Here is a 27,291-nt window from a genome sequence, read left to right on the forward strand (position 1 = left end):
CCAAAATAAATTATTAAAGTTAAAAATAAGGCTTTGTCTCAAACCCAAATGTCTTATATTTTTTAAAAACTTACATTATTTGATCAAACATATTTTATAATCTATACATTTTAAGTTCTAGGACATTGGGTTGCAAAGATAAATGAATTAGAGAAGAGCTTGTTGCAAATACTCAATTCCTTCAAGTTTGGAAAGCTTGTAAGTTGTAAAAAATTTTCCTGGAAATATATTTTTTCAGGCAAAGTTGGGCAACTGCTTTATTCATTCATTCTCCGACCCAGATCATCTAACCTTGGGTCTCCGGGAACCAAATATTTTATGGCCATTTATACATTATACATATCTAGGCCAAGAACTCGTTTTATTTCCAGATATTATTATGCTTAATTTCTTTCAGTTTTCTTTCATGTCTGTCTATCTAGGAGTCTGTCTGTTTAAGCGTATATGTGCCAGTCTGTTAAACGTATCTGTGAATATACATGTTTGTCTATATAGAATATATAGGTCTATTGCCATATCTGTCTATGTATTCGCCTAATTTAATTTGGTACAACCATTTTATTAAAAATGGTTTTACCAAACTTAAATTTAAAGAAAAACAATCAAAACAACATTAAAAAGTTTTACTTAATTCCATCATTTGCAAAACATATTCTATCAGTATTTTTTATTCATTGAATTAAATTTTTATGTTACCGCCATACTATTTTTATTGGTTCAGAGTAGACAAAAAACACATGACTGAACCCTGATTGGATCAGGCGCTGCAGATGGGGACTCGGCATACTAGAGTGTACATGGTGGATCAAAAGCTAGAACTGGCGGGTTACTAAAAGTTATGCAGTGTATTCAATTTTTTTTATTTAAAAAACAGGAAATTGGCTTTTGTCCTTGAATACAGCCTGTATCCGACTCCGAACATAAAGTGCAGTCAAGTTTTTCAAGGTCATGAGGATTCTCTAACATGTGGTAATAAAGAATCTTTTCAAAGACTGGATTTTGGATAGACGAGGTTTGACAAATTTGACGTTTTCAAGCTTATTATTATCACCCAGGATAGCCCACAGCTTTTCGACTAGACACTGGTCAAGGCTGTTGGCTATTTTTATACCATTGGTCCACAAGGGAATTTTTTTTCTTGAAACAGCCTCTGCGTTCTGAGGGCAGTCTGAAGAGTAACTCTGTTCTGTTGAAAGGTTAACTAGGATATGTTTTTTAAATACAGGTTGCTGTGTTAAACGTTTACTTGGCAGTCTATTTTAATGTTGTACATATGTAATTGCACAAATATTATTTTATAAACAAGGCAGTAAGTTTAAATTTTTATGAGGCAAAAGTCATATTCTAAAACATGGAGGCTCAAATTCAACCCGCCAACTCTTTTGATCCACCCTGTATAAGATATTTTCCTTTAACCCTTGGCCTTAAAGTGTCTGAAGTCTGGACATTTGTATAAATGACTTGTATGATGTAGTGAGTGTCTCATAGCATGTTCTCAAACCCCCNTCCCCTCACTAGAAAAACACCAAATAAGCATTGTACCCAATGGATTATGTACTTAAGAGGTTACAAGTTAAAAAAAGATATTTCTAACCAACAAGTTATACAATAAAATGTGTTGTGCTTAAGTCTTTGATTGTAATTTTTTGTTAAAATTTTTTATTTTTTTATTTCAATAAAAACATTATTTTTTACAGAATCTTTTCATCACAACTTTTTCTTCTATTTTTCCGCCGAGTTTCCGGATTGATGAAAACTTCTAGTTTTGTCAGGGTTCCAGCTCTCCTACAATATTTACAATACATTAATATATACTTTATACATTTGTCAGGGTTCCAGCTCTCCTACAATATTTACAACATATTAATATATACTTTATACATTTATAATATTAATTTTCTAATCCCTACATCTAATTTGCAATCTGAAGTTAGAAATCTTTGATTTTTTTTAAAACTTATATTATTTGATCTACCATAATACATAGTTTGAAATATCTAAGGTATGCGACATAGGGACTAGACAATCTGAGTTTGTGAAAAAGACTCAATTTCTTTATTATAATAAAAATCCCAGTCATTATTTACCCCTTTAAACCTAAAGTATGCTTTAAAAGTACGGTTTTTACAAGCGTACTCCATGTTTTGTATACGATTTCTAACGATTTTAATAGTTTTTCTAAGCGATTTCTTTCTGTTTTCTATACCATTTATTTCTGTTTTCTATACCTTTTCTTTCTGTTTTCTATACCTTTTCTTTCTGTTTTCTATACCTTTTCTTTCTGTTTTTTTATACCTTTTCTTTCTGTTTCTATACGTTTTCTATACCTTTTCTTTCTGTTTTTTATACGTTTCTATAACTTCCCTACAAAACGTTTCTATACGCTTCTACAATACATCATATATACGTTTTTTATACCGTTTCTATAATACATCATATACACGTTTTTATAAGCTTACTGTAATACATCATATACACGTTTTTTATAAGCTTACTACGGTTTCTTTTTGTTTTTAGAAGTTTTGTATAATTGTTCTAAATTTCTGTTTATGTTTTCTGTACATTTATTTTGTTTTCGCTAAATCTATATGTTTTCTTTACAAAACAATAAATATAAACAAGTGCAGTGTTACCCATAAAGGATGATACTCTAAGGGCGACTTTAAATGGCTTATTTTAGATTTAATGAGGTTATCCTCTATGTGGGTTGGGAAACCCTAAATCTCTCCCAAAAAGCTGCAATAGAGATTATCAAACAATTAGAAATATTCACCATTAAACTATTAAGGTTTAACAGGTTTATTTTAATCTTGTATCCCTTAAATCATACGATAAGATAAAATTTAAACAAAAATCTGGTTTATTTTTCCTCAAGGACGCCATATATTCTTTATCATTTTTAAAATAGAAAATCGTTATTATTTAGAAGTTATTTTTGAAGAAAATTATTCTAATTTTTAAGAGTAAATAAGAAAGTGTATTTAACAACTTAATGAACTAAATTATTTGAATTAAACGGTCCAGATTTAATAAATAGCATGTAATTTTTTTTGTCCGAAATTCTGAATTTGTAATTCCTATATCTTTGCAACTTAATATCATAGACCTAAGATATTTCAATCTATGAATTCTGGAAGTTAAAATAATCAAGGTTTTAAATATCAAAGGTTTCCACTTTCATGTTGCATAGATATAGGAATGAGAAAATTTGAGATTCGATTGTTGCAAAGACTCAATTCCCTTGGTCCCTGTCATGATAGATATTTAAGAATATATAAAACAACTCATTGCAGTTTTAGCCTGAAAATTGTCGAATATTTTAAAGGATTATAATCAATATTCATACTGAGCTAGCAGTTAGTTAACTCACTTGTAAACTTTAGTGAGTGCAGTTTCGTTCTTCTTCTCATCTTTCTTCCTGGTTTTCGTCGATTTCTTTTCCGAGCCGCAAACTTTCTTTGGTTTCTTAGCTTCATCCACTAAAGAATCCATAAATAAAAATAATGATGGACCATTAAACTGTTGAAAAAGAAAAGCGAAATATATTCAATCTGTTTATTTGATGTTGTTATACAATAGTAGTTCATATCAAATATCTCGAAAATAATCATTTTTATGAATGCAAAATAGGGATTTTCATGCTATTAGACTATTTACACTCATGATCTGAGTCTAAATGCCGTCTACCGACTCCAGAGTTTAATGGGATTATTTTCCAATCTTAGTCTAATGTGGAGCTAAGATTTCGACGATAAAGATTGCAAACTATGTTGCAGAAAGGATAACGATTGCAAACCATGTTGCAGAAAGGATAAAGATTGCAAACCATGTTGCCGAAAGGATAAAGATTTCAAACCATGTTGCAGAAAGGATAAAGATTGCAAACCATGTTGCAGAAAGGATAAAGATTGCAAACCATGTTGCCGAAAGGATAAAGATTGCAAAACATGTTGCCGAAAGGATAAAGATTGCAAACCATGTTGCCGAAAAGATAAAGATTGCAAACCATGTTGCCGAAAGGATAAAGATTGCAAACCATGTAGCAGAAAGGATAAAGATTGCAAACCATGTTGCCGAAAGGATAAAGATTGCAAACCATGTTGCAGAAAGGATAAAGATTGCAAACCATGTAGCAGAAAGGTCGCAAGCATTCCTTAACTTATGTAACGATTAATACTTTTTATGTCTTCACCTAATGTAGTGGATGATATTGTTTTCTTCCATTTTTTTCGAGTGGTTTTAACTTTTTTTGGCGAGGCAGGAGTACGCAGAATTTCAACACGTGTCTCGATACGTGATTCTTCAACGGATATCAGAGGTTTGGCAGCTGTATCAGATTCATCAATATTTGAACCTAAAAAATAAACAATTTATCAAAGTGGAAAAAACTTGTGCCTCATTTTTTTTAGTAAATTCCCAAGGCTGGATCAAATCCCAGGGTTGGAGTAAAATCCCGGGGTTGAAGTAAAATCTCAGGGCTCGGAGTAAAAACCCTGGATTTTTTAGTAAAATCCCTGGGTTTGGAGTAATATCCTGGGGTCAAAGTAAAGATCCCAGGGTCAAAGTAAAGACCCCAGGGTTGGAGTAAAGATCTCAGGGTTGGAGTAAAGATCTCAGGGTTGAGTAAAGATCACAGGGTGGGAGTAAAGATCACAGGGTTGGAGTAAAGATCTCAGGGTTGGAGTAAAGATCTCAGGGTTGGAGTAAAGATCTCAGGGTTGGAGTAAACATCACAGGGTGGGAGTAAATATCACAGGGTTGGAGTGAAGATCCCAGGGTTGGAGTAAAGAATCCAGAGTAGGAGTAAAGATCCCAGGGGGGAGTAAAGATCACAGGGTGGGAGTAAAGATCACAGGGTTGGAGTAAAGATCCCATTTTAGTAGTAAAGATCCTGGGGTAGGAGTGCAATCCCAGGGTTTGGATTTGGAGTCAAATCCCTGCATCATGATCGTATTGTATACGGAGACTAAATAAACTACCTGTAGTTGTTTGGGTTGGAAGTTGGCTAGAATCAGATTGCGGGTTTTGTATAAAACTTCTTCGACGCAAAAGCGAGGATCTAGAATAAAAATGAATTTCAGATTTAAAACGATTATTTAGATCATATTCGCTTAAAATATCAAATTTCATTGTTGGTATCTTTATAATGGGTGTATGATGTGAAAAATGAGATTTTCTTGATGAAAAGCATTAGTTAATTCGATTTTTTTTCTCAATTGTTTTCCAATATTTTAGCTTAATCTCTGTAATCATACGGTAAAGCACTTTTGGCAATGAATTAAGTACTTACAATTTTAAATAAGTATATATTTAATATTTTTATAAATCTTAAATGAATTTATGAAAATAAAAGTAAAAACAATGATAATAATAATGGAAAAAAGAACACAGCATAAGGAAATCAAACCATTACGAGCGAGCAACTAAAGCAATAAAATAACGGTTAAATAGAAGAAATGAAAAAAAGTAAACAGTAAATAAGAACAACACAACAGCTGAAGAAAAAGTAAACAGGGAATAAGAACAACACAACAGCTGAAGAAAAAGTAAACAGGGAATAAGAACAACACAACAGCTGAAGAAAAAGTAAACAGTGAATAAGAACAACACAACAGCTGAAGAAAAAGTAAACAGGGAACAAGAACAACACAACAGCTAAAGAAAAAGTAAACAGTAAATAAGAACAACACAACAGCTGAAGAAAAAGTAAACAGTAAATAAGAACAACACAACAGCCGAAAAAAAGTAAACAGAGAGTAAGAACAACACAACAGCTGAAGAAAAAGTAAACAGTGAATAAGAACTCTCTAACAGTTAAAGAAAAAGACAAGGGTGAAAGAGAACACTCTAACAGCTAAAGAAAAAGAAAAGGGTGAAAGGGAACAAATGAAGAAAAAGTTAATGGTTTAATATTACAACATTAAGGACCAGAATTAATGATTAGTGAGACATGATTGAAACACGAAGACGTTGCGTTCAAACACTTTTCTTTAACTTGAAATTGAACCATAGCTTAGCAGAGAAGTGGTTGAACTGCGTCTGAGCGGTTCAATCATGTTCAATTCATTAATTTTGATACAGAGAGAACTAGAAAACTGCGGAATAAGAAACCGACATAATAAACCCCCAGTTTATTTTGGGTTAACCAGACGTCTGTCGGATTAGGGTTAAGAAGATATTTTAGTAGATAAAACAAACACATGTAAAAAACAAAAATTACAGTTAAGCAAAAAATTATTCTGAAAAAAAAATTAAAATAGAAAGTTCCGAAAAGGATTGGAAAATTAAGAATTTACTTGATTCTCTTAACAGAGGCGAGGATTTCTGAATATCCCTTCTGGCAAGAAAGTGCAGAAAATTCTGCATAGTAACTATCTTGTGGTTCTATGTTACACGTTTCTAGGGCACCATCAGTACTGAAACAAAAACAATTAAAGTGACTGTAAGCGCAATTTCAAGTGAGGATCGGGCAAACCTGATTCACAATTCAAACTTTTAAAACTTTAAGAAACAGTTCTAATTATTGTACAGAATCGAAAGCATAGATTTATTAAAATAACAGATAGAACACAAGATGTCGTCATTTCAAGATTTAGGGGATTTTCTTTCACAATAACCCTGAGGCAAAAGCCCAAAGGATTTACGCGCAGTCTACGTAAATCAGGCTTTCTTTGCATAGAATTACAAGACAGACCTCTGCGTTAGGGTTATTGTGAACGAAAACCCCAAAACCTTGAAAAAATTACGTGTAGTGTTCTATCTGTTAGGTTAATTAATCTATGGTCGAAAGGATTAAAAGCGTTGTGAATAAGACATGCAACTCCTTAAATCAACAATACCTTTAAAATTTAAGTTTTTTTCTGAAATCGATAATTTTCCAAATTAAAGTTCAAACAATCAAGGAAATAAGTGAAAAGATATTTATTTGGTCCCAAAATAGTTTTATTTATTGTTTCTCACAGGAATTTAAAGTATTATGTATAGTTCTGTTTTTATCTAAATATCGAAAAAACTAGTTTTTTATAATAAAAGATGTTTCAACATTTTATTCCATCCTGTCCTCCCCCTCCTTCTCTTCCCCCTTTCCAGACCTCTGCTCTCCCTCTCCTCCTTCCTCCCCATCCTCTACCTGTTGGACTCGTCCTCCATGCTGTCCTCTGAGACGGGTTGAAAGCTGAGGTTTATTAAATCTTGAATTTATTCTGATTTAGAAAAATTTTAAAGAGATAAATATTATTAATTTCAAAATTACAGAAAAAATATTGAAAATTTATTAAATAAAAAACTTTCATTTTAAAAAAACATTTAAAAGATATTTCAAGATTGAATTTAGATAACTCTTTTGAAAAAATTATCTTTTGTTTAAATTCAGTAAATAATATTTTGAACTTTAAGAAAATAACTTAATTTTTGGTTTAAAAAAGACAACCCCAGACTCAAGAGATATATATTTGCAAATTAAAAATGGCACTTGTTTTTAGAACTTGTAGATTCAGCATAATAATGCGTATTATGTAATGTAGTAATATAGGTAAAATTACGCAAATATTCAACAAAAATTATAAATCTGAACAACCTGGATCTGAATCTATTTCAAGGTCGGTTGAGCTTTCTGAATCCAATCCAATTCCCTGAATTTAGAATTTAAGAAACAAATTAGTTTGTAATGGATTATAATTTCCCTCTAATTTTGAAAATAAACTCTATCTAAAATGATCTGTGTATTGTGTATTGTATAGGGATTTATGTAACCTTATAAGGTTTATAATAAAGTGTAACATGAGTTGGGTCTTTATATGCTTTTATATTAATAATTGGAACAATCTGTTGTACCAAAAAACATGAAACAAGTAAAACAATTAAAATAAAAAAAGACTTATCAACTGTGCCCCTAAGATGACCATTAACCCTCAGCAGGCTAGGAGGGAAGGGGTGGGGGGTGGGCGTTTGGCGCCCCTCCCCCTCTAGATTTTTTTCTATTGCACTCTCATTTTTGACACTATCACCATGACATTTTTTTACTTTTAATTAGAAGAAATTTAGTGGATTTTTTTATGTATAGGTCGGTAAAAAGTCCGGTCTGTGTAAAAAAAAAGTCTAAAATAGCCCATAACTTTTTGTGACTAAAGCTACAGATCTACTATATTTTTGAAAACCCCTCGAAAAATGGATGTAGAAACATGTGTCACACTTTGATATTTGTCTTAAACAAAAAATAATATTTCTTACGTTTTTTTGACCTTTTTTTGGTATTTTTACAACCCTCCCTAGTACCCAAACTACAAAAGTTATCGATCTAGTTTTTTTTTCAGTGAGCTGGCCTTGAAAATTTGGGCTTTGAACATGTATTTCAACCCTGTTCATATTCTCTAAGGCCTTTTTAGGGGGGGGGGGAGCGTAGGACGCCCCCCTATCTATACATAGATTCAGACCCCCCCCCTCCCAGCCTTTATAGGGTTAAAGAGTAAGAAAGAGGTGATTAAAGGATCTGCACGACGAGTGACAACTTGGTAAAAAATACAGTTCTTGAAGCATTTTGGAGATTAAAAATTATCAATATCTAGATTACCTTTTAAGCTTAAACCAGTAATCTTGAAAACCCTTCATTAATTTCCGACTAAGTTAATTTCTTTCTTTTTCTTGTTGAAGGTATTAAATTAAATTCTTAGCACCTATTATTTATAAAAATTCTTTATATTACTCCAAAAGGTTACCAATGAGAAGAGAAGTAAATATAGTGTTTATATTTCAATGTTACATATATTAGGATTGTTTAGAAACTGTTTTATTTCTAAATAACACCAGTAAGTAAAATGCAACGAGGTTATTGTGTATAGAGTGATGATGAACGCTAATCCTTTACTAATTGTATAGACCATCAACCAACCATCAACTATACCGAGAGCGTACTGCATATTTGTTTATTATAAGTTTATTTTGGCCTAGCCTATAGTATATCATTATTAGTAAACAGTTGTATGTGTACAGTACAGCTAACTGAGCACACAGGTAGAGAACTATTATCCCCCCTGGTAAAATGTAATTGTCATGACCTGTTTCCAGGATTGTTTAAAATTTTTGCCTTTTCTTTGAAATATTAATAGTTAAAGTAAACCCCACCCCCATCCCACCCCTTTTTATAATTATGATTTTTGATGTTCACCTTCATTGCATTAGCTAATAAACTGTCTCTTTTCTCAACACCTAAAATATGTAAACTGAAGTAGCTGTAATTGAAATGTCCACCATTTTAAAAATGGCATTACATGATGAGTGCAACAATGTATAGTTCGTTTTTTCTAGAGACAACCTGTATAAAGTTGTTATCTCTGTTTTAGTGTTTGGATATCCGATCTTTAATCAAGGTGAGTGGGTCAACTTTTAAGGGAACACTCTAGACAAAGCTGGGTTTCCAAGCAAGTATATTTAATAATTTAAAATAAAAATTTTACAAAACATGAATCTTGTGGTATATATTTCACCCACCTGATTGAAATTGATTTTATAATGATTATAAATATAAATATTTACTAACAATATGTAAGTTTATCCTAAGTCTACATTTTTCTAAAACTCAGTTTGATAAATAGATAAAATTGTCATGGCTTTCCATGCAAACTAAAATGTTCTAATCCCTATATCTTTGCAATCTTAAGTATTTCTAACTATTCAAAGAAAGGGATTAAAAAGTAGAGTTTGCGGCAAAATCTTAGATTCTACCAATTTTACCGTTAACTTATTATTATTAGATTATAAAAATAGAGCTTAAAAAGTTAAAATCTTGTCTTTGTCATATTTGGAAATTTTAGTGTATAGGGATAGGGTGTTGGGGAGGGGGGGGGGGTGGTGGTTGGAAGTACCCTAGTAGAGAAATATTTAAGAAAACTCCTACCTTCATTAAAATCATTGTACACAGTTTGCGCAGGAGAGGTTGCTTGTCGACGTAATATTCCTCTGAACAAAGAAAATTATAATTTAAGTACTATCATAGATTAATAACAATACAGATAGGACACTAGATGTCGTCTTTTCAAGATTTAGGGATTTTTCGTTCACAATTATCCTGAGACAGAACCTCAAAGGAGTTAAACGCAAGCTGCATTGAATGATTAGACAGAGATAGAGAGCAAACGCAAAACTCCTTTGGGCTTCTGCCTCAGGGTTATTGTAAACGAAAACCCCTTAAATCTTGAAAAGACGACATCAATCTGTATTGTTTTCAATCTGAATTGTGACCTCGTAGTTCCTCTAGGTTTGATTTTACCCACAAGTATGAGAAAAGAAAATTTACCTGGTTACATTTTAGAAATTTTAAATAGTTCTTTTAATATAGCTTTTATGATTGAAAACAAATAAAATGTCAATCTTATTTTGAACAAAGGCAGACACTATACATCATCAATATGGAATCAAGCCAACCACCGACTTCCCCGGCATTAAGGCCTAACAAAATAATGCAAAAAAATAAATTCAATTCATCCACATGATTCTGATTTGACGATTTAATTACAAAAGAATTCATGTTAAAGTCACTTATATCTAATTTTCTTGGTAATATTATTCCGAATTCAGATTTTAAAAACATAAAAATTCAAATAAGCTTAGAAGAGCTCAAACAACTGATTTAAAACTTTTTATTGAGTTTTAGTGTTCTAACTCATTCAATTTAGATTTTAGTTATGGTTTTCTAATTTGAATTCAACTTAAACAGTTCAGGAAATGCAGTGGAAATAGTAAGTTTAAAAAATCCTTTGGGGAAGGGGCACCTATGTAGTAGTTTCTCCAATAATATATCGTCAAACAATAGAATTAAAAAGGACGATTTTGATCTTTTTAGCATTATTTTTTAGGTATTAATGCACAAACCCAGTTGGGTTGTTGGATGATTTCTTTAACTAGTGAAAAATGCATCAAATGCATCTACACTGTACACTGTACACTGTACAATGTACACCACGTTCTACAACGATAAGACGTCTTTTATCATTTTTTTTTCCAAAACTAAATTGGTAAAATAAAATAAAAGTTGACTACAGTGAGAACCAGAAAATCTGGAATAAGAAGTGGACATTTAGACTCAAGTTATGACTTTAAGTAGTCCAATGGACACGAGGCACAGCAACAATTGTACAGTTTAAATAGACCCATTTCACTTAATAAGTGATATAATAACCTAGTAAAGCTATTTGTTTTGCAATTAAATGCTCTATAGTGCTGCTTTAATGTCGTCTTACTATTCTACAGTTTTCTATTCTCACTATATGGGAAACCTGTAGCTTACCTAGGCCGAGTACTTTCTGAGACCTGGCGATCGCTGTTTGATCTCTTGACTCCCCCTGTACCATCTTTTCCTAATTATTTGAATTTCAATATTTAAAATAAAATTGTCTCGATAGTGACGAACAATAACTTTTATTTGCTCAGATATTTCTAATATCAAGAAAGAAAAAAGAATATTCTTAACTAATACATTGTTTTAATGATGAAGGTCATTAAGAATTATTATTTTTTTAACCTTGAAAAGCCATTTACAATGTTTTATATTAAGAGCAATCAAATATTGAGGCATTTAAAACCAGTATTCTAAAAATTACTTAAAAGCTTTATATTATTATATTATAAAGATTTATTCACACACAAAGATATAAATACATATATAAATGGTGTAGTTAAAATTTTTTTAAATAAATTTTTTTTTTTTTTTTTTTGAAAACACAGGTTTCCAAAAGAAAAGAGAAAAAAATATGCAAAATTATGCACAAATAGAAAACAATGATTTTTACTCACTACATAAATACCTGTACCTGTACCTGTACCTGTACCTGTACCTGAACCTGTACCTGTACCTGTACCTGTACCTGTACCTGTACCTGATGAGTAGTTTTCAGGTCTAAGATACTCTGAATAGTTTGTTGTATAAAATGAATCCCCAGCCACAAATCTTCTCTTTTTTCTTCTTTGAGATTTTCGAATATTTGCTCGTATTGCACTATAAAAAATCAGAATTTCACATGAATAATGCGAAACACTGTAAAAATTAGGGGGAATGGGGTTTTCTGTTCAACGGATTTTTTTATAACAATTTTCGATCATAACATCCAAACCTGGAGATTTAAAATATTAACGTCCTAAAATAAACTAAAATCATCTTAGAACATTGCACATTGGTTTTATGAAATGGATTGGTGTGAACAATCCATATTTGTGTTCATAAAGATGATAAGAACAACGAGCATGATGAAACTAATTGTGATGTTAATATGGTGCCAGTTTGACCTGATAGAGTCCTTACTCCAGTCCTCTACCCCTGCCTCGTCCTCACTCCCCCCGGAGGAGGACAAACTGGAATACTCGGACAAGGATATATTTGCAGGCTCAACAGCAGTACTCTCCTCCCTAGATAAATAGAGTTATAAATCATAAAGTACACATGTAGAGTTATAAAGAATATAGTACACCCAGGGATATAAAACATTTAAATGAGTACTTATGTAGAGTTATAAAGAATGTAGTACACAGGTAAAGTTATAATGCATGGAGTACAAATGTATAGTCATAAAGCATAGAGATCACATGTAGAGGTAGAAAGCATAAAGTGCAAAATGCACATGTCGAGTAATAAAGCATAGAGTACATATGTAGAATTATAAAGCATGGAGTATACGTGTGAGTTATAAAGCATAGAGTACAAAAAAAAGAGTTAAAAAGCATAGAGTACACATGTAGAAATATAAAGCATGTAGTATACTGCACGTACAGAGTTTTAAAGCATAAAGTACACACACTGAGTTTTAAAGCATTGATACATATAGTTTTAAAGCATTGAGTACATATGTAGATTGTAGAGGTATAAATGTACACCTGCAGGGTATAAATTATAGAGTTTACATGGAACGGTAAAAAGCAAGAGTACACATGTAGAATTATAAAGCATGACGTACACAAGTAGTGTTATAAAGCATAGAGTACACATGAAGAGTTATAAAGCATGAAATACACATGTATAGTTAAAAGCATGGAGTACATATGTAGAGTTATAAAGCATGGAGTACATATGTAGAGTTATAAAGCATGGAGTACACATGTAGAGTTATAAAGCATGAAATACACATGTAGAGTTAAAAAGCATGGAGTACACATGTAGAGTTATAAAGCATGGAGTACATATGTAAAGTTTTAAATCATGGAGTACATTGTATAGAACTATATAATATTTTTAAACAATTCAACTCGATTTGCGTTTTAATTTCTAAAACATTGCTTCACAAGTATTTTGCGAATAATTTATCTTTATTTACCAATTCAATCTTTGCAAATAATTTATCTTTATTTACCTATCAATCTTTGCAAATAATTTATCTTAATTTACGAATTCAATCTTTGCAAATAATTTTTTTTTGTTTACCTATTCAATCTTTGGATTATTTTATGTCTAAGTTGTTCTCTTGGTGGACTTGTATCGCAGAAATCTAAACAAAAAAAATTGTCAAAAATATTTTAAATGTGCGACGTAGTTTCCGTCAGAATTAAAAAATACAAATCAAACAATTTTGTCGTGCTACTTCGCATGCAGAATAAATTCCGTGCCAATTCTTGACAAAATTTGCAAATTGAAGCACTACTGACAACTTTGTGTACATTTTAACAATTCCACTTAAGAACAAAGAAATTAAGTCTTGTAACCCTTTGATATTTCAAACCAAAATTTTATGAAATACTAGTATGAAATATCTAAGATCTGTACGACATTGGGTTGTGATTAGGAAAACAGAGTTTCTGTCAAACATGAATTCCATTGGCGTGATTGCAAGCTTTCGCTGTAAACGCAATTTGCAAAATACGTATTTATCAAAAATCTTCATAATTTTGCAAATATTTTACATTTTCCTCTTCATAGGAAATAAAGCATGAGAAGGTTAAATTTGTGATTATCTTGAATGATATTTAATGTTAGTTCTAAAAATGTATTCATCCTACAGTGTTGCACACAAAGGATGAGACTTTAAAGACGATTTGTGTCTGTTTCCTTATATTAGTCATACACTGCAACTGCAAACTTGATTCTCTCTTTGCCAACTCATTTCACATAAAATGAAGAGACTACATTCCTTTTATGTTAAGTAAACCTTTATTCATAAAATGACATGTCCCTAGGGCTGGGATACGTTCCTTACGCGAACGGCAGAATTTTATAAATTAATGGAAGATACCGTTAGTTTTGAGATTGTTAACGAGCGTAATAAGCTGCTTATAAAAAGACAAGAAAGTAATAAAGGTCACGTACCATGCGTTAACATCATTAATATATCTGAAAACGTTAACAAACTGCTGACTGAAGGAGAGACATATTTGAGCTAAAAGTGCAATATTGTTTAATAATTGTTCACCTTAAAAATGTCTCATTTATATCAAATAAATCCTAAATCTTTTCTCTATAATACTGCATTCTTAGTTGAAATATGTTACATAGGCTATAAGAACGCACGTACACCCAGAAAGCTGGTCTATTATGATATTTTAACCAACCGTTGACGAACGGTTTTAAAAAGTCTAAATGTTCCCAGCCCTATATTTTAGATTTTTAACGATACTCTTTTACCTTTTCTATGATTAAAGATGGAATACAAATCTTTATCTTATCCTTTTTGATTGGGTTGAATTCTACACAGAATAAATAGTTGCCAGGCTATAAGCCGGGTTTCTAAGATAGTATTAAATAAACCAAAAATTTGGATTTTTCAACCGTAGAATAAAGGGAAAAACGATCAGCATAAATCAAAGTTTTTTTTCGAGAAGAAAAGGGATTAAATAAATAAAAACTATTTCTTGAAGATTGTTCAGTCGAGCTTACGTAATTATCTTTTAGACAAAAATAGAAAATCCTCTTCTTAGTACTAATTAGGAAACTTAGCTCGGAATGGGTATCTATTTTTTAATTACAATTCTTTTCTGTAAAGCTAAGATATTTGTTAATTAAATTGACAATAGTTTTTCGCATTTTTGGTTGCTTTGGTAATTTTGTTTGCCAACTTCCTAACGTGTTCCTACTTTTTTGAAATTTTTCATCTTTCGTTCCGTTCCGTTCATTTCCTTGAAAGAACGATGTATACCCAGGAACAACGCCCAGTCTTTGAGCTGGGCGTGTTAATACTTTTTTGAAAAAGTTCGTTCCGTTCGTTCCCGAGAAACAACGATGGGAACGATCGTCCAGCCCTACTTAACAACTTATCCATTTTTTTCAAGCATCTTGTTAGTACCAATATTTCCACTAACAAAGGAACTGAATTTATGCCACAAACTCTGTAAAATTTGTAACCCGTTGTCTTATCAAAGGGTTACACCAACAGATTGCAAAGATATAGGGGATTAACATAATTCGATTTGGTAACAAAAACTAATTTCCTTTTGATTTCCAGCTTTGATTCACACCCCTTTTGTCAAAATGTTTGATAGGACCATATGATGAATATTTTGAGAAAGATGAATGTTGAAAACTTTCCAACATGATCCGAAAAATATACAAATTCTGGTGCAAGGAGAAATTGCAGTTTTCATCAGACTGTCTCAACTCTATTCATGATTAAGTCAGATGTATTTCAACTTTAGAATAATATTTATCTTTTATATTCATTCATTTTAGATTTTGATCTTCAGGGTTTAAAAACTTATCAACAATTACGTTTTGGAGACAAAAATCGACTTATTAATAACATTAAAAAAAGGTTAATAAAGCCAGAATAGCACAGATACAGAATACTGAACAATACTGAGCTGAATTTTCTTTTCTCTTGAACTTCTTTACTGTTCTCAAATGAACTATACTGTACTGTTCTTCAATGTACTGTGCTGTACTGTACTGTACTGTACTGTACTGTACTTTAGTGTACTGTAGTGTACTGTAGTGTACTGTAGTGTACTGTAGTTTACAGTAGCGTTCTGTAGTGTACTGTAGTGTACTGTAGTATCCTGTAGTGTACAATAGTGACCTGTAGTGTATTGTACTATACTGTAGTGTACTGTACTGTACTGTACTGTACTGTAGTGTATTGTACTGTACTGTACTGTACTGTACTGTACTGTACTGTACTGTACTGTACTGTACTGTACTGTACTGTACTGTACTGTAGTGTACTGTAGTGTACTGTAGTATCCTGTAGTGTACAATAGTGACCTGTACTGTACTGTACTGTACTGTACTGTACTGTACTGTACTGTACTGTACTGTACTGTACTGTACTGTACTGTACTGTACTGTACTGTACTGTACTGCACTGTACTGTACTGTACTCTACTGTACTAACCTAGTATAGTTTCACAGAAAGATTTGCCGAGCTGCTGATAATCTCCTGTAGAGAAATGGGTGAAAGCTCGGCTACCTGAAATTTAAGGAAACTTTAAAATCGTCTTTGATGACGCAGCATTAGTAAATTCTATGATGACACCCTAAACATTAAATGAAATATTATGAATTGTATGAATATTTCTAGATTCAAAGTAAGTAAACCACATTTTGCTAAAGGGAGAAACCGGCATGCAGAGAATGCAGTGTTGTATAGAAACCGGCATGCAGAGAATGCAGTGTTGTATAGAAAAGAAACCGGCATGCAGAGAATGCAGTGTTGTATAGAAACCGGCATGCAGAGAATGCAGTGTTGTATAGAAAAACTTTAAGATTCATTTAGTACCAATGAGACATTTTTACGGAAAACAATTAAATAAGACTTAAATAAGAGCGTGCATAGTCCTTTGTAATATTTCACCAGTTGTCTCATTCAGCAGAAGAAACGTTTTTTTTTAATTCTTACATAAGTTGGACAAAACGTGTAACAAATACTACTCTACAAACTAGTTGCATGTATACACTTAGGGATGTTTTCATTTGTTTAAAAAACGATCGTTTCGTTATGAAAACGACGACAAAAAATCGGAAACGAAACGATCGTTTTTTAAAAAGTTCGTTTTTAAAAATGGTAATTCTTAACGATCGTTAACGACGAACCATCGTTAACGAAAGTGAAAGAAAAGAGGAAACCGACCTGAAGGGCATCCGTACTTATCATTGAGTAGTTTTTTAAGAAAATATCAAGAAGTTTTAGCTGCCCCACAACATTCAATAAAGTTGCATGTAATTTTTTCTTTAAAAACGATAGTTTTTTTTTTGTAAAACGACCGTATTTATAAAGTTCGTCGTTTCGTTAACGATCGTTAACATAATTGTCAATAACAAATTTTTTTTTTCAAAAAACGATAGTTTTTCAAAAGCAATCGTTTTTTAAACAACAATCGTATAAAAAGGATCGCAAATCGTTTTAAAAAATTCGTTTTCTCAAAGTTCAAAACGCGTGGGTCGTTTTTAAAAACTAAAAACGAAACGATTGTTTTTGAAAACAAAACAAAAAACGATCGTTTTTAAAAACAATTAACAACCTATATACACTATACAAACAGGTTGAGAAAAATAATGAACGTCTGTCATTGGCAATAAGTTATTAAAATTCGTTTTAAATTCTCGCAGGTGTTTGCAAATTCTTTTAGCTGGGGTCACTTGTTGGAGTTTTTTTTTTTATTTATAAATGTGAAGACGACATTTTGCAGAAATCTGCGAAACAAATTATAAAAACCGCATAGGAGAGTGACATAGTGAAGTTATCGATTTATTTTTTTAATTTTTTTATTTCCTAATTGTGAAGACGACATTTTTCAGAAATCTGCGAAAAAAATAATAGAAAGCGCAAAGGATAGTGATATAATGAAATTATCGATTCGACGGTTCTATTATGGTTTTCATAGATATTTTCTGTTAAGATATATGTTCCTGAACAGCAAATTAGTTTATAAATAAATTTTTTACATGTTTTGTCCGGGTTATTATTTAATTGTAAAAAACGTTTCTTCTGCTACAGGGTGTTCCACGAAACATGACAGTATGCAGGACGACTTGAATGTCGTCTTGATTTTTGATATAATTTGCTGCGTTTATTTAAAAAGTATGAAAGATATATATATTTAAAAGTAAGAAAGGATAAATATATTTAAAAGTATAAAAGAATGAATATAATAAAAAGTATGAAAGATGAATATATTTAAAAGTATGAAAGGATTAATATATTTAAAAGTATGAAAGGATGAATAAAATAAAAAGTATGAAAGATGAATATATTTAAAAGTTTGAAAGGATTAATATATTTAAAAGTATGAAAGGATGAATAAAATAAAAAGTATGAAAGGAAAAATATATTTAAAAAGTATGAAAGGAAAAATATATTTAAAAAGTATGAAAGGGTGAATATATTTAAAAAGTATGAAAGGATAAATTAAAAAGTATGAAAAGATGAGTAACAAAAAGATGAAAGGATGAATATATTTTTAAAGTATGAAAGGATGAATATATATTTCAAAGTATGAAAGGATGAAAATATCTAAAAAGTATAATAAGGATGAATATATCTCAAAAGTATGAAAGGATGAATATTTTTAAAAAATATGAAAGAATGAATATATTTAAGAATAAAAAAGGATGAATTTATATTTGAATGAATGAAAGGATGATCGAATATATCTAAACGTATGAAAGGATGAATATATTTGTGGAAAAAGAATGAATGTATTTAAACCAAAACTGTGGAAAACTTTAGAAAAGAAGATTACTGCTTCTGACAACCTTCAACCATTCATTCTTTTTCCACGTTGCTCCCCCTCCCCCCTCCCCCCTCTTCTCTCCCAATTCCCCTTCAGCCTCTTTCCTGGAACTTATCAATCTCTCTCTCTCTGAAATGTTTAACACGCACTTTCTATAAAACCCACGTGTTTTTCGTACAGGGTTAGCCTCAACGAAACTGACTTTAATTACGACAAGAAACTTTTCCAAACGTTGATTCCAGTTTTTAATCGTGAATAATAGTCCTTCACTGATGTACTTAAACAAGAAGCAATTATATTTCTAGAGGGAACCATGAATGTAGGATGTAAGAAAGAAAGCTGGAATAAGACTCTGCACAGTCGTCTCTGAACTTAATGCTTTTGTGTGTAGCCCTGTACGTGAAAGTGCTACAATTATTTGTAAATGTAATTATAAAGATGAAGTTTCAGTGATTGGAGGTTTTAATTTTAAAACTAACTTTTGAATCGGCTTTGAATTATTTTTAAGTTTTAAAAAACTTTAAATAAACTTTACCAAAACAAAAACAACCAATTTTTCTTTAAAACATTTAAAGTATATTAATGAAACTAAAACTTTTCATGAAAACCATTGTTTTCAATACAGCGTGGGTAACCCTGTATTAACAAGGTTACCCACAAAGGATGAGACAGTAAAGACGACCTGAATCTCTTTAAAAATGACGATTCAAATCAAAGTTTAAATTTACTCTTCTGCATTTAAAAATGTCTTTTTATGATTTATTCATGATTTTGCAAAGAAAAAAAAAAAAAAAATTACAGTTCCGAAGAATCAGGAAACAGACAGAATTTTGCCGTACAGTCGTCTCTGTAGTCCATCCTTTGTAGGTATAACCTCGTTTTAGTAACCTCGTTTTAAAATGACAAAAAACTCCAACAACTAAATAAAACACTTCTTCACCACTAGTACACATGTATTATGTTTACCCAAGTTTTTAAATATAATGGATGCTTGAGATTGTTCCAAAAGTACAATTTTCTGGCAACACTTTTAATAAAGGAATCGTATCTTTACCATTATTTGAAAAGTTCTTATCCACATATCTTTGCAGCCATTTTATATTTCAAACTAAGTTTAAGAGTTTGTGGCTCTAATAAAAAACCTAAACCAATCTGAAAGAAGAAATATTCTGTCAACATATCCATTTATCGTAAATAGAGAACAATGTTAAGAGAATATGTTTTAAAAAACGAACCATTTTTAAAATCAAAATTTTACCCATATTAGATCCTCCGTAAGATGCCTCAAGTGTAAAAGAATTTGTAATCCCCATATTCCAGAATACTACTCGTCCTAAACAAAAATATATTCACAATAAATTAATAAATCTTTGAATGGAAGGATGATTGAAGAAATGAATGCTTGAATAAATTAATAAATCTATGAATGAAAGGATGATTGAAGAAATGAATGCTTGAATAAATTAATAAATCTATGAATGAAAGGATGATTGAAGAAATGAATGATTGAATTAATAAATCAATGAATGAAAGGATGGTTGAAGAAATGAATGCTTGAGTGAATTAATAAATCAATGAATGAAAGGATTATTGAAGAAATGAATGCTTGAATAAATTAATAAATCTATGAATGAAAGGATTATTGAGGACATGAATTCTTGAATGAATTAATAAATCTATGAATGAAAGGATGATTGAAGAAATGAATGCTTGAATGAATCAATAAATCTATGAATGAAAGGATGATTGAAGAAATGAATGCTTGAATGAATCAATAAATCTATGAATGAAAGGATGATTGAAGAAATGAATGCTTGATTGAATTAATAAATCTATGAATGAAAGGATGATTGAAGAAATGAATGCTTAAATAAATCAATAAATCTATCTTAGTACAGGGAAGAATGAATGATTGCCACCAAGGTAGGATGAATGAAAAATTAATGAATGCCATGAAGATCGGATGAATGAAAGATGAAATGCATATTTTCCAAAACTTTAAATAGTTTACCAGTTGACTCTTTAGATCTTTGAACGGTAAACTTGCAATCCTCAAAACTAAAAATAAAATCCTTTAAAATGTAAATATGTATATATATTTCTTATTCGTTCATGTATCAACTTTTTTACACTTTCAGTCTTTCAGGGCAAAACAAAAATAAACTGCAAAATTTCTGTGTTTTTAAAATGACAACTTGAGTAAAAAAAGTCACCATAAATTCCACACTCGTTTTTTAAAAGTAGTATTATTCTATTTAAATTGTTTCACGAGGAAAAACAAAGACGACATTTCAGACAGTGCGCATACCTAAACTTGTTTGCCGCGTTCTTGTGAAGCATCAGCGGAAATATTTGCTCCTGAAAATAGAACTTTTTTTGTAATTCATTTATCTTTGACAGATAATTTTTTCAAAAGAAATGAAAATTAGGACTATCAAGGAAAATTTATGTGACCCTATATCTAAACAGTTCTACGCCATCACAATGTGACTGAATCTGTTTCTTATCGTATATATATGTATCTTTAAATGGAGGAGATTTTTCATATTCATGATTACCCGTAAATATTTTTCACTGTGTCTCCTATTTTCACAGCCGTACATAAATATGTTGAATTTCCTGACACCGAATAACATTTTGTAACTTTTTTAACTTTTGTAACAGTAATGAATAAACATCTTTCAATGCATGTTCTGAACCAAAAGGAAACAAATCCGCGAAATACAGTGAAACCCTTAATAACGAATACATCGGAAGAATTTACCAAATGTCGTCTTGACAATTTTTCAATGAGTTTTATACTATATATTACTTAAATTTTAGTATTTGTGCAAATAAATAAATAGCCATGAATATGTGGGAACAGTTTTAAGAGTTCCATATAATCATTTAATTAAAAACTAAATATCTGCAACATTCCATTATCAGAAAGTGAAGAATACGACATTTGACGAATTCTTTCGATGTATTCGTTATTAAGGGTTTCACTGTAAGAATTTCGAAAATTTCTGTAATTAACCGTCTCGTCTCAGGTTCTTTATGGGAAAGATTTCTTGCGTATGTGCATGATTTCTCTTATAATTATATACATATATAATACAGTATATGTACATTGTACATATGTACATATGGTGTAACATTTGTTAAACAAAGGACAGTATAACTTTATCTCTTTTTACAAACGTGATTTTTTTAATCCCTTAGTTTGTGACCGCGGTAATCTTGAGGTTCAGTGAGACTAAACTTTAGCGCCCATTTTATTAAATGTGATATACATCGTATTTGCTTTCTTATAGTTTGTTAAGGTCTTGCGCGCTCTTTTTGATAGGATTAGAATCAGATACAGGATGTCCCACGAAACACGACAGTTGGTAAATAGTTTTAAATGTCGTCTTCCATATGCTGTATTAGATATTAAAGACAATTTTTGCAGTTTATTTAGCTTAAAAAAAACTTTACTCAATTATATATTTTACTTAGAAATCAACTTTACTTTAATATGGATAACATAAAATATTTATTATTATTCTGTTTGGCAACAAACAACTTGACATATTATGGAAGAAGACATTTAAACTATTCACCAACTGTCATGTTTCGTGTCGTATTTAAATATGATTGAAAAAATTTCGATACAGACAGGATGCACTTTGTTTTAAGGGCGGCGAGTGTAAGGAATGCCTTAGTCGATCGAATTTTTTATTAATAGAGTAATAAAAAAATTTTATTGATTAATCGGAAAAGTTAAAACATATTTTTTTATTTCAAATGTTTCCTAGAATGAGCATGAAAATCACAGTACATTGCAACAGTTCCTTCCTCCAGTAGTTTTTTTATTAACATCTACTCAAACCAAGTAACTTTTCTTTTTTAACTTTAAAGGAGATTTTAGTTTGTTTTCAGTTGTTGTTAACTTTTTCTGTTATTTTTAAGTTTTCCTTTTAGATTTATTGCCTGGTAGAAATAACTTAATAATTTAAAGTTTTTGGTGCATTTATAAAGTTTGATTTAACAAAACATAATTGTTTATGACAAATCATGATTTGTCGCTTTTATAAAATCTCATTAAAAAGGAGAAAAATGTCGTTTCATGGACAACAAAAGAATTTCGTAAAACTAAAATATTGCCAAGTTACTTTCCTTAACATGGTAGACGGGTGGAAAAGCTTCCTAAAATCATTTAATTCATTTTTTATAATTTCAGTGAATAAATCTATTTTTTCAATTAGCCAATTTATTTTCAAAAGTGAACTATTTAACTATTAAATTATTATCTATTTTTACCTATATTTATTCCAATTTTGAGAATATAAGATTATTTGATTAATAATTTCAGAGATCAAATTTAAAGAATTTGAACCACGGCTTTAATTTAAGCCGGGGCTTAAATATAGTTGGTTCCACTTAAATTGTATTTAATTTTCAAGATTTAAGCCGGCGCTCAAACTGAAACCGGTTTTTGGGGGATTTGAGACGCGGCTTAAATTCATCATATTGGGACACAGGTCATAATTTTTATCTAATTTCATATTCTTAGTACTTTTGGACAATCTTATCTTTTGATCCATTTTTATTTTTAAGAAACATTGAATTTCAATGTAAATGCATCTGTACCCTTCAACATTTATCTAAATATACGTTTATTTTTACTTAAAATGTGTTTTATTTTTTTTTCCGTTATATTTTTCTGAGGAAAGTTTCTTTATTTAGAAACCCCAATGAAAAATATTCAGTTTTTAAAACAAAAATGATCAGAAATCAGGCATTCTTTTCACACACAACTTTAAATTGTGATCAACTTAAAAACCTAGAAAAAGAACAAGTTTGATTGAACCCTCTAATTACTAATTCTAAGTCCGAATTGAAGTATTTGAGCCGCGTCTCAAATCTGCCAAATATCGGTTTCAATTGAGCACCGTCTTAAATCTTGCAACATTGAATACAATTTTAAGTGGAACCAACCATATTTGAGCCGCGTCTCACATTTAAGCCGCGGCTCAAATTCTTTAAATTCGGCCTCTGATCTATAAATTTGTTTAAATAACTAGACTTATATAGGCCTCTAATTATAAGTTTATAAAAGTTCCATGGCTCTGTCTGAGAATTTTTTCTTGTTGTTTTCCTTTGTTAAATGTAGAGTATTACAAGTCCTTGTAAATAAAGACTCAAGAATAAAAGTACAGGAAGAACGTTTTGTTGTATTTTCAGACCTTGACAGTAGGTAGAAACTTACATAATTTTACTTCTTGGTCAAGATTATTATTATTACTATTGATTTCATTTTTTTTTACAAAAAATGAATTAATAATTTCCTTCATGACATTTTTATATTGTCTATTTAGATCCCGTCCAGTCATATTACATCTTTACATAACACATCAGCACAAACATGTTAAAAGAAACTTTTTCATAATGATAACTTTTACTTTTGTATCTTCACAGGCCTTTTTTCCAGATAATCTATTGTATTTTCTTGCTGTTGTTTTATTGATGATTGCATTAGCATTTACATAATTTTTTTATTTCTTAAAAATGAATAAATATTTTCCCTTCTGACATACAAAAATGTCAAAAGATACGTTTTTATAATGATAATTTTCATTTTTCTAAAATTTTCTTTTTTAAAAATAATCTATTGCATTTTTATAAGTTTAAGTTTTGTACTCGTGTGTTTCCTTGTGTTTCCGACTATAACTCCATCTGGATTGAGCATAGGAACTATCTTAAAAACAAACCTTTCCCGTAGCTCATGGGCCGTTTTAGAGTTTCCTATAATAAGAGTCATGTTGGATTTGAACATTTTATTTTAGAAGAAACTGTAAATGTAATTTCAAGTAACCCACCAATTGTAGCCTTTAAGGATGATGGTTTTAGAAATGTCAAAAAAATTCAATTTTTAAAATTTAAATTTTTATTTGTTGAATTGAAACTTGTGTCATTTCCTTCTTTTTATGTAGGGTCACTTAATATTACTGCACGTAAGTTAAAATGTTAAATGAAAAACATATGCTAACCTTTCAAATTTTTATTTTTTGTTTTGTAATGTATTCAGCAAAATTTTTACAGGTTGAGTAATGCATTGATACATTGAAACTAAATTCATTAAAGAGAATTGGTGCCTTGTATAAAAAAGCAATTTAATAAATTAAAGTGTCTGTTATAATTTAAATCTTTCCGTATTACGGTGTTCACGAATTCCCAAGAACTTGAAAGAGTTCTGAGCTGAATATATCATGTGACTGTGACTTAAATTCTGAGCTGAATATATCATGTGACTGTGACTTAAGTTCTGAGCTGAATATATCATGTGACTGCTTCAGAAGAACTGTTAGTCCGAAATATGTTAGTACTAACCAGTAACCACGATTTAGAAAACATTGACACTTTTTTGAAAGAAATGAAAAATCCTTTTCATACAATGAAAAAGGCTTAATTTCAGTTTTGATGAAACTAGGAAGTAAAAGAATGCATATTCATTATTCATTTATTCCAAAAGAAGCCATATTAATGCAACGGGAGGATTAACACTAGAATGAAGAATGAAATGGAATATTTACAGTTTAATCTAATTGTGTGAATGCTTCAGAAAGACTTTCAGTATTACATAACAGACGTGTGCTGTGCACTTATAATAGATTGTATTTTATAAACACATGTAGCTGTAATGTTCTCTCTATACTAGCACCCCCTGTACAGTAATAGCATGTATTTGTAATGTACTCTTTAGCACCCTGTAGACATTACAAATGAACCTATATATATACATACATAGCAACCCAGTAGTAGTACCGATCACTTGTACCTGCAATGTACTCTATATAGCACTTAAAGTCGAGGACACATGTACCTGTAATGTACTCTATATATCACTCTAGGTTACATGTACCTGTGCTGTACTCTGCATAGCACTCCATCTCACGTGTACCTGTTATGTACGATGAATAGCACTCCAGTACGCATGCACCTGCAGTGTAAGCACCTCAGTACACATAAACCAGTGATACATTCTATATTACACTGTAGCACCCCAGTACACATGTACCTGTTATGTACTCTATAGCACTCACTGTATTTACACATGTACCTGTAATGTACTCTATAATGTTATATGGACAATATTTTATGTTCATAAAATAAAATGGACAATATTTTTTGCCTTTTTGAAGCAGATTGGTGTGTTCATAAGAACCATGGTGCAGTAATTTAGTTGCTTATTTGTTTCTAAGAGATTACATGTAGCTTACAATTAAAATAAATGTATGCGATTGGGTAGTACATTTCTTCGGTAACATATAAGAATTTAGAAATTCAAAAAGATCTTGTTCTTCTAAATAGGTATATTCAATATAAGGAGTTATGTTTAAAAACACTAAAAAGATCTTGTTCTTCTAAATAGGTATATTCAATATAAGGAGTTATGTTTAAAAACACTAAAAAGATCTTGTTCTTCTAAATAGGTATATTCAATATAAGGAGTTATGTTTAAAAACACTAAAAAGTTTGACGTGTTTTTCATATAAATCTACTTCTCTTTTCCTTTTATGTGTATTTTTTATAGATTAATCATTTTTACGGAAAATATAAAGATATGAAAAGATTAATTTTAATGTTTTTTTCATTTCTTTTCCTTCTTAATGAAAACCTTATTCATAAAAAAATAGTTGAAGAAAATCCAATTTATAAACATGAATATACTTATATTTAAGAAAATGTTTCAAACCAAAAGACTAAAGAAATAATATTTATGACAGGATTTATTAAGCTCAGGTCATATCAAAATAAGACTCATGTACAGTACGGCTTTGAATCATCTAAGATCGGGCCAGGTAAAAATCAAACTGGTACATGCATAAATTGATTTTTTATTGACCCTCCATGCAAAGATGACTATGCCCTAATTACAATGGTACCATTTAAATGCTTTGTTTGAATTATATTTCCATGTTTTGTTTATTGAAACTGCTTATTTTTATTTTTCATTTCTGACTTCTCTGTAAAAGTGACTTGCGCGTATTCTTTTTATGTCGGTAAAAACGACTTACTCATCTTCCATTTTTTGTTCAGATTAAAATTTAAAGGTTTATATAAAGTCTTTACATGGAGGGTGACCTAAAATTACGATTACAGTTCCTTTTCTGAACTAAAATTCTAACCTCTGAAGCTGGATTGGTGACAGTAAGAAGATGGACTGGATTACCAGCAAGGGTTTTACATAATACTTTCTGATCACACACTACAGATCTTAGCTCGTCGTTCTGTTATGCACTTATATTTATATATATTTGAGCTAAAGCTTTTCCTTCTGGAGAAAATTTAAAATGATTCCAAAAAAAGTACGCTGAAATATATAGTTTGCATTTATAGTAAAGGATTCAGTACTTTTCCGGAAACTCTGATTTTCTTATCCCTATATCTATGCAACCCAATGTCGTAGACCTTATAAATACTGTTAGATCAAATAAACTAAGTTTTGAATATCAAAAGTTTACCCCATAAGGTTTCAAACATATAGGGATTAGAAAATTTGAGTTTGTGGAAAATACTCAACTCCTTTCAAATCAAACGAAAGAAAGATTTTGTTGTGATACTTACAGCGGGACCCATAATTCTGTAAAATATGAAGACGACATGTGTATTTGATATTTTTATAAA

At 30.6% G+C, this 27,291-nt stretch overlaps 1 protein-coding gene across 1 annotated transcript in view; it reads right to left on the reverse strand.

Annotated features, from left to right (window-relative positions):
- Positions 1–1,657: 1,657 nt before the first annotated feature.
- LOC111699553 (cytosolic carboxypeptidase 2) overlaps positions 1,658–27,291 on the reverse strand; it is a 40,999-nt gene continuing 15,365 nt past the window's right edge. Inside the window, exons 11-34 of the mRNA XM_023470256.1 lie at positions 26,759–26,894; positions 25,724–25,735; positions 24,315–24,408; positions 23,952–24,003; positions 22,780–22,809; positions 22,415–22,482; positions 21,198–21,258; positions 20,948–20,997; positions 20,651–20,697; positions 19,898–19,972; positions 16,302–16,376; positions 13,406–13,469; positions 12,277–12,396; positions 11,865–11,989; positions 11,282–11,351; positions 9,893–9,954; positions 9,164–9,204; positions 7,577–7,631; positions 7,130–7,190; positions 6,297–6,416; positions 4,980–5,059; positions 4,193–4,354; positions 3,371–3,479; positions 1,658–1,785 (exon numbers count right to left, since the gene is read on the reverse strand). Coding sequence (XP_023326024.1) covers positions 1,692–1,785; positions 3,371–3,479; positions 4,193–4,354; positions 4,980–5,059; positions 6,297–6,416; positions 7,130–7,190; positions 7,577–7,631; positions 9,164–9,204; positions 9,893–9,954; positions 11,282–11,351; positions 11,865–11,989; positions 12,277–12,396; positions 13,406–13,469; positions 16,302–16,376; positions 19,898–19,972; positions 20,651–20,697; positions 20,948–20,997; positions 21,198–21,258; positions 22,415–22,482; positions 22,780–22,809; positions 23,952–24,003; positions 24,315–24,408; positions 25,724–25,735; positions 26,759–26,894 — 1,863 coding nt within the window. The 3' untranslated portion in view covers positions 1,658–1,691. The remainder of the gene's footprint in view (positions 1,786–3,370; positions 3,480–4,192; positions 4,355–4,979; positions 5,060–6,296; positions 6,417–7,129; positions 7,191–7,576; positions 7,632–9,163; positions 9,205–9,892; positions 9,955–11,281; positions 11,352–11,864; positions 11,990–12,276; positions 12,397–13,405; positions 13,470–16,301; positions 16,377–19,897; positions 19,973–20,650; positions 20,698–20,947; positions 20,998–21,197; positions 21,259–22,414; positions 22,483–22,779; positions 22,810–23,951; positions 24,004–24,314; positions 24,409–25,723; positions 25,736–26,758; positions 26,895–27,291) is intronic.

Source organism: Eurytemora carolleeae, unplaced genomic scaffold (genome assembly GCF_000591075.1).
Source record: "Eurytemora carolleeae unplaced genomic scaffold, Eaff_2.0 scaffold123, whole genome shotgun sequence".
Taxonomy (NCBI): Eukaryota; Metazoa; Arthropoda; class Copepoda; order Calanoida; family Temoridae; genus Eurytemora; species Eurytemora carolleeae.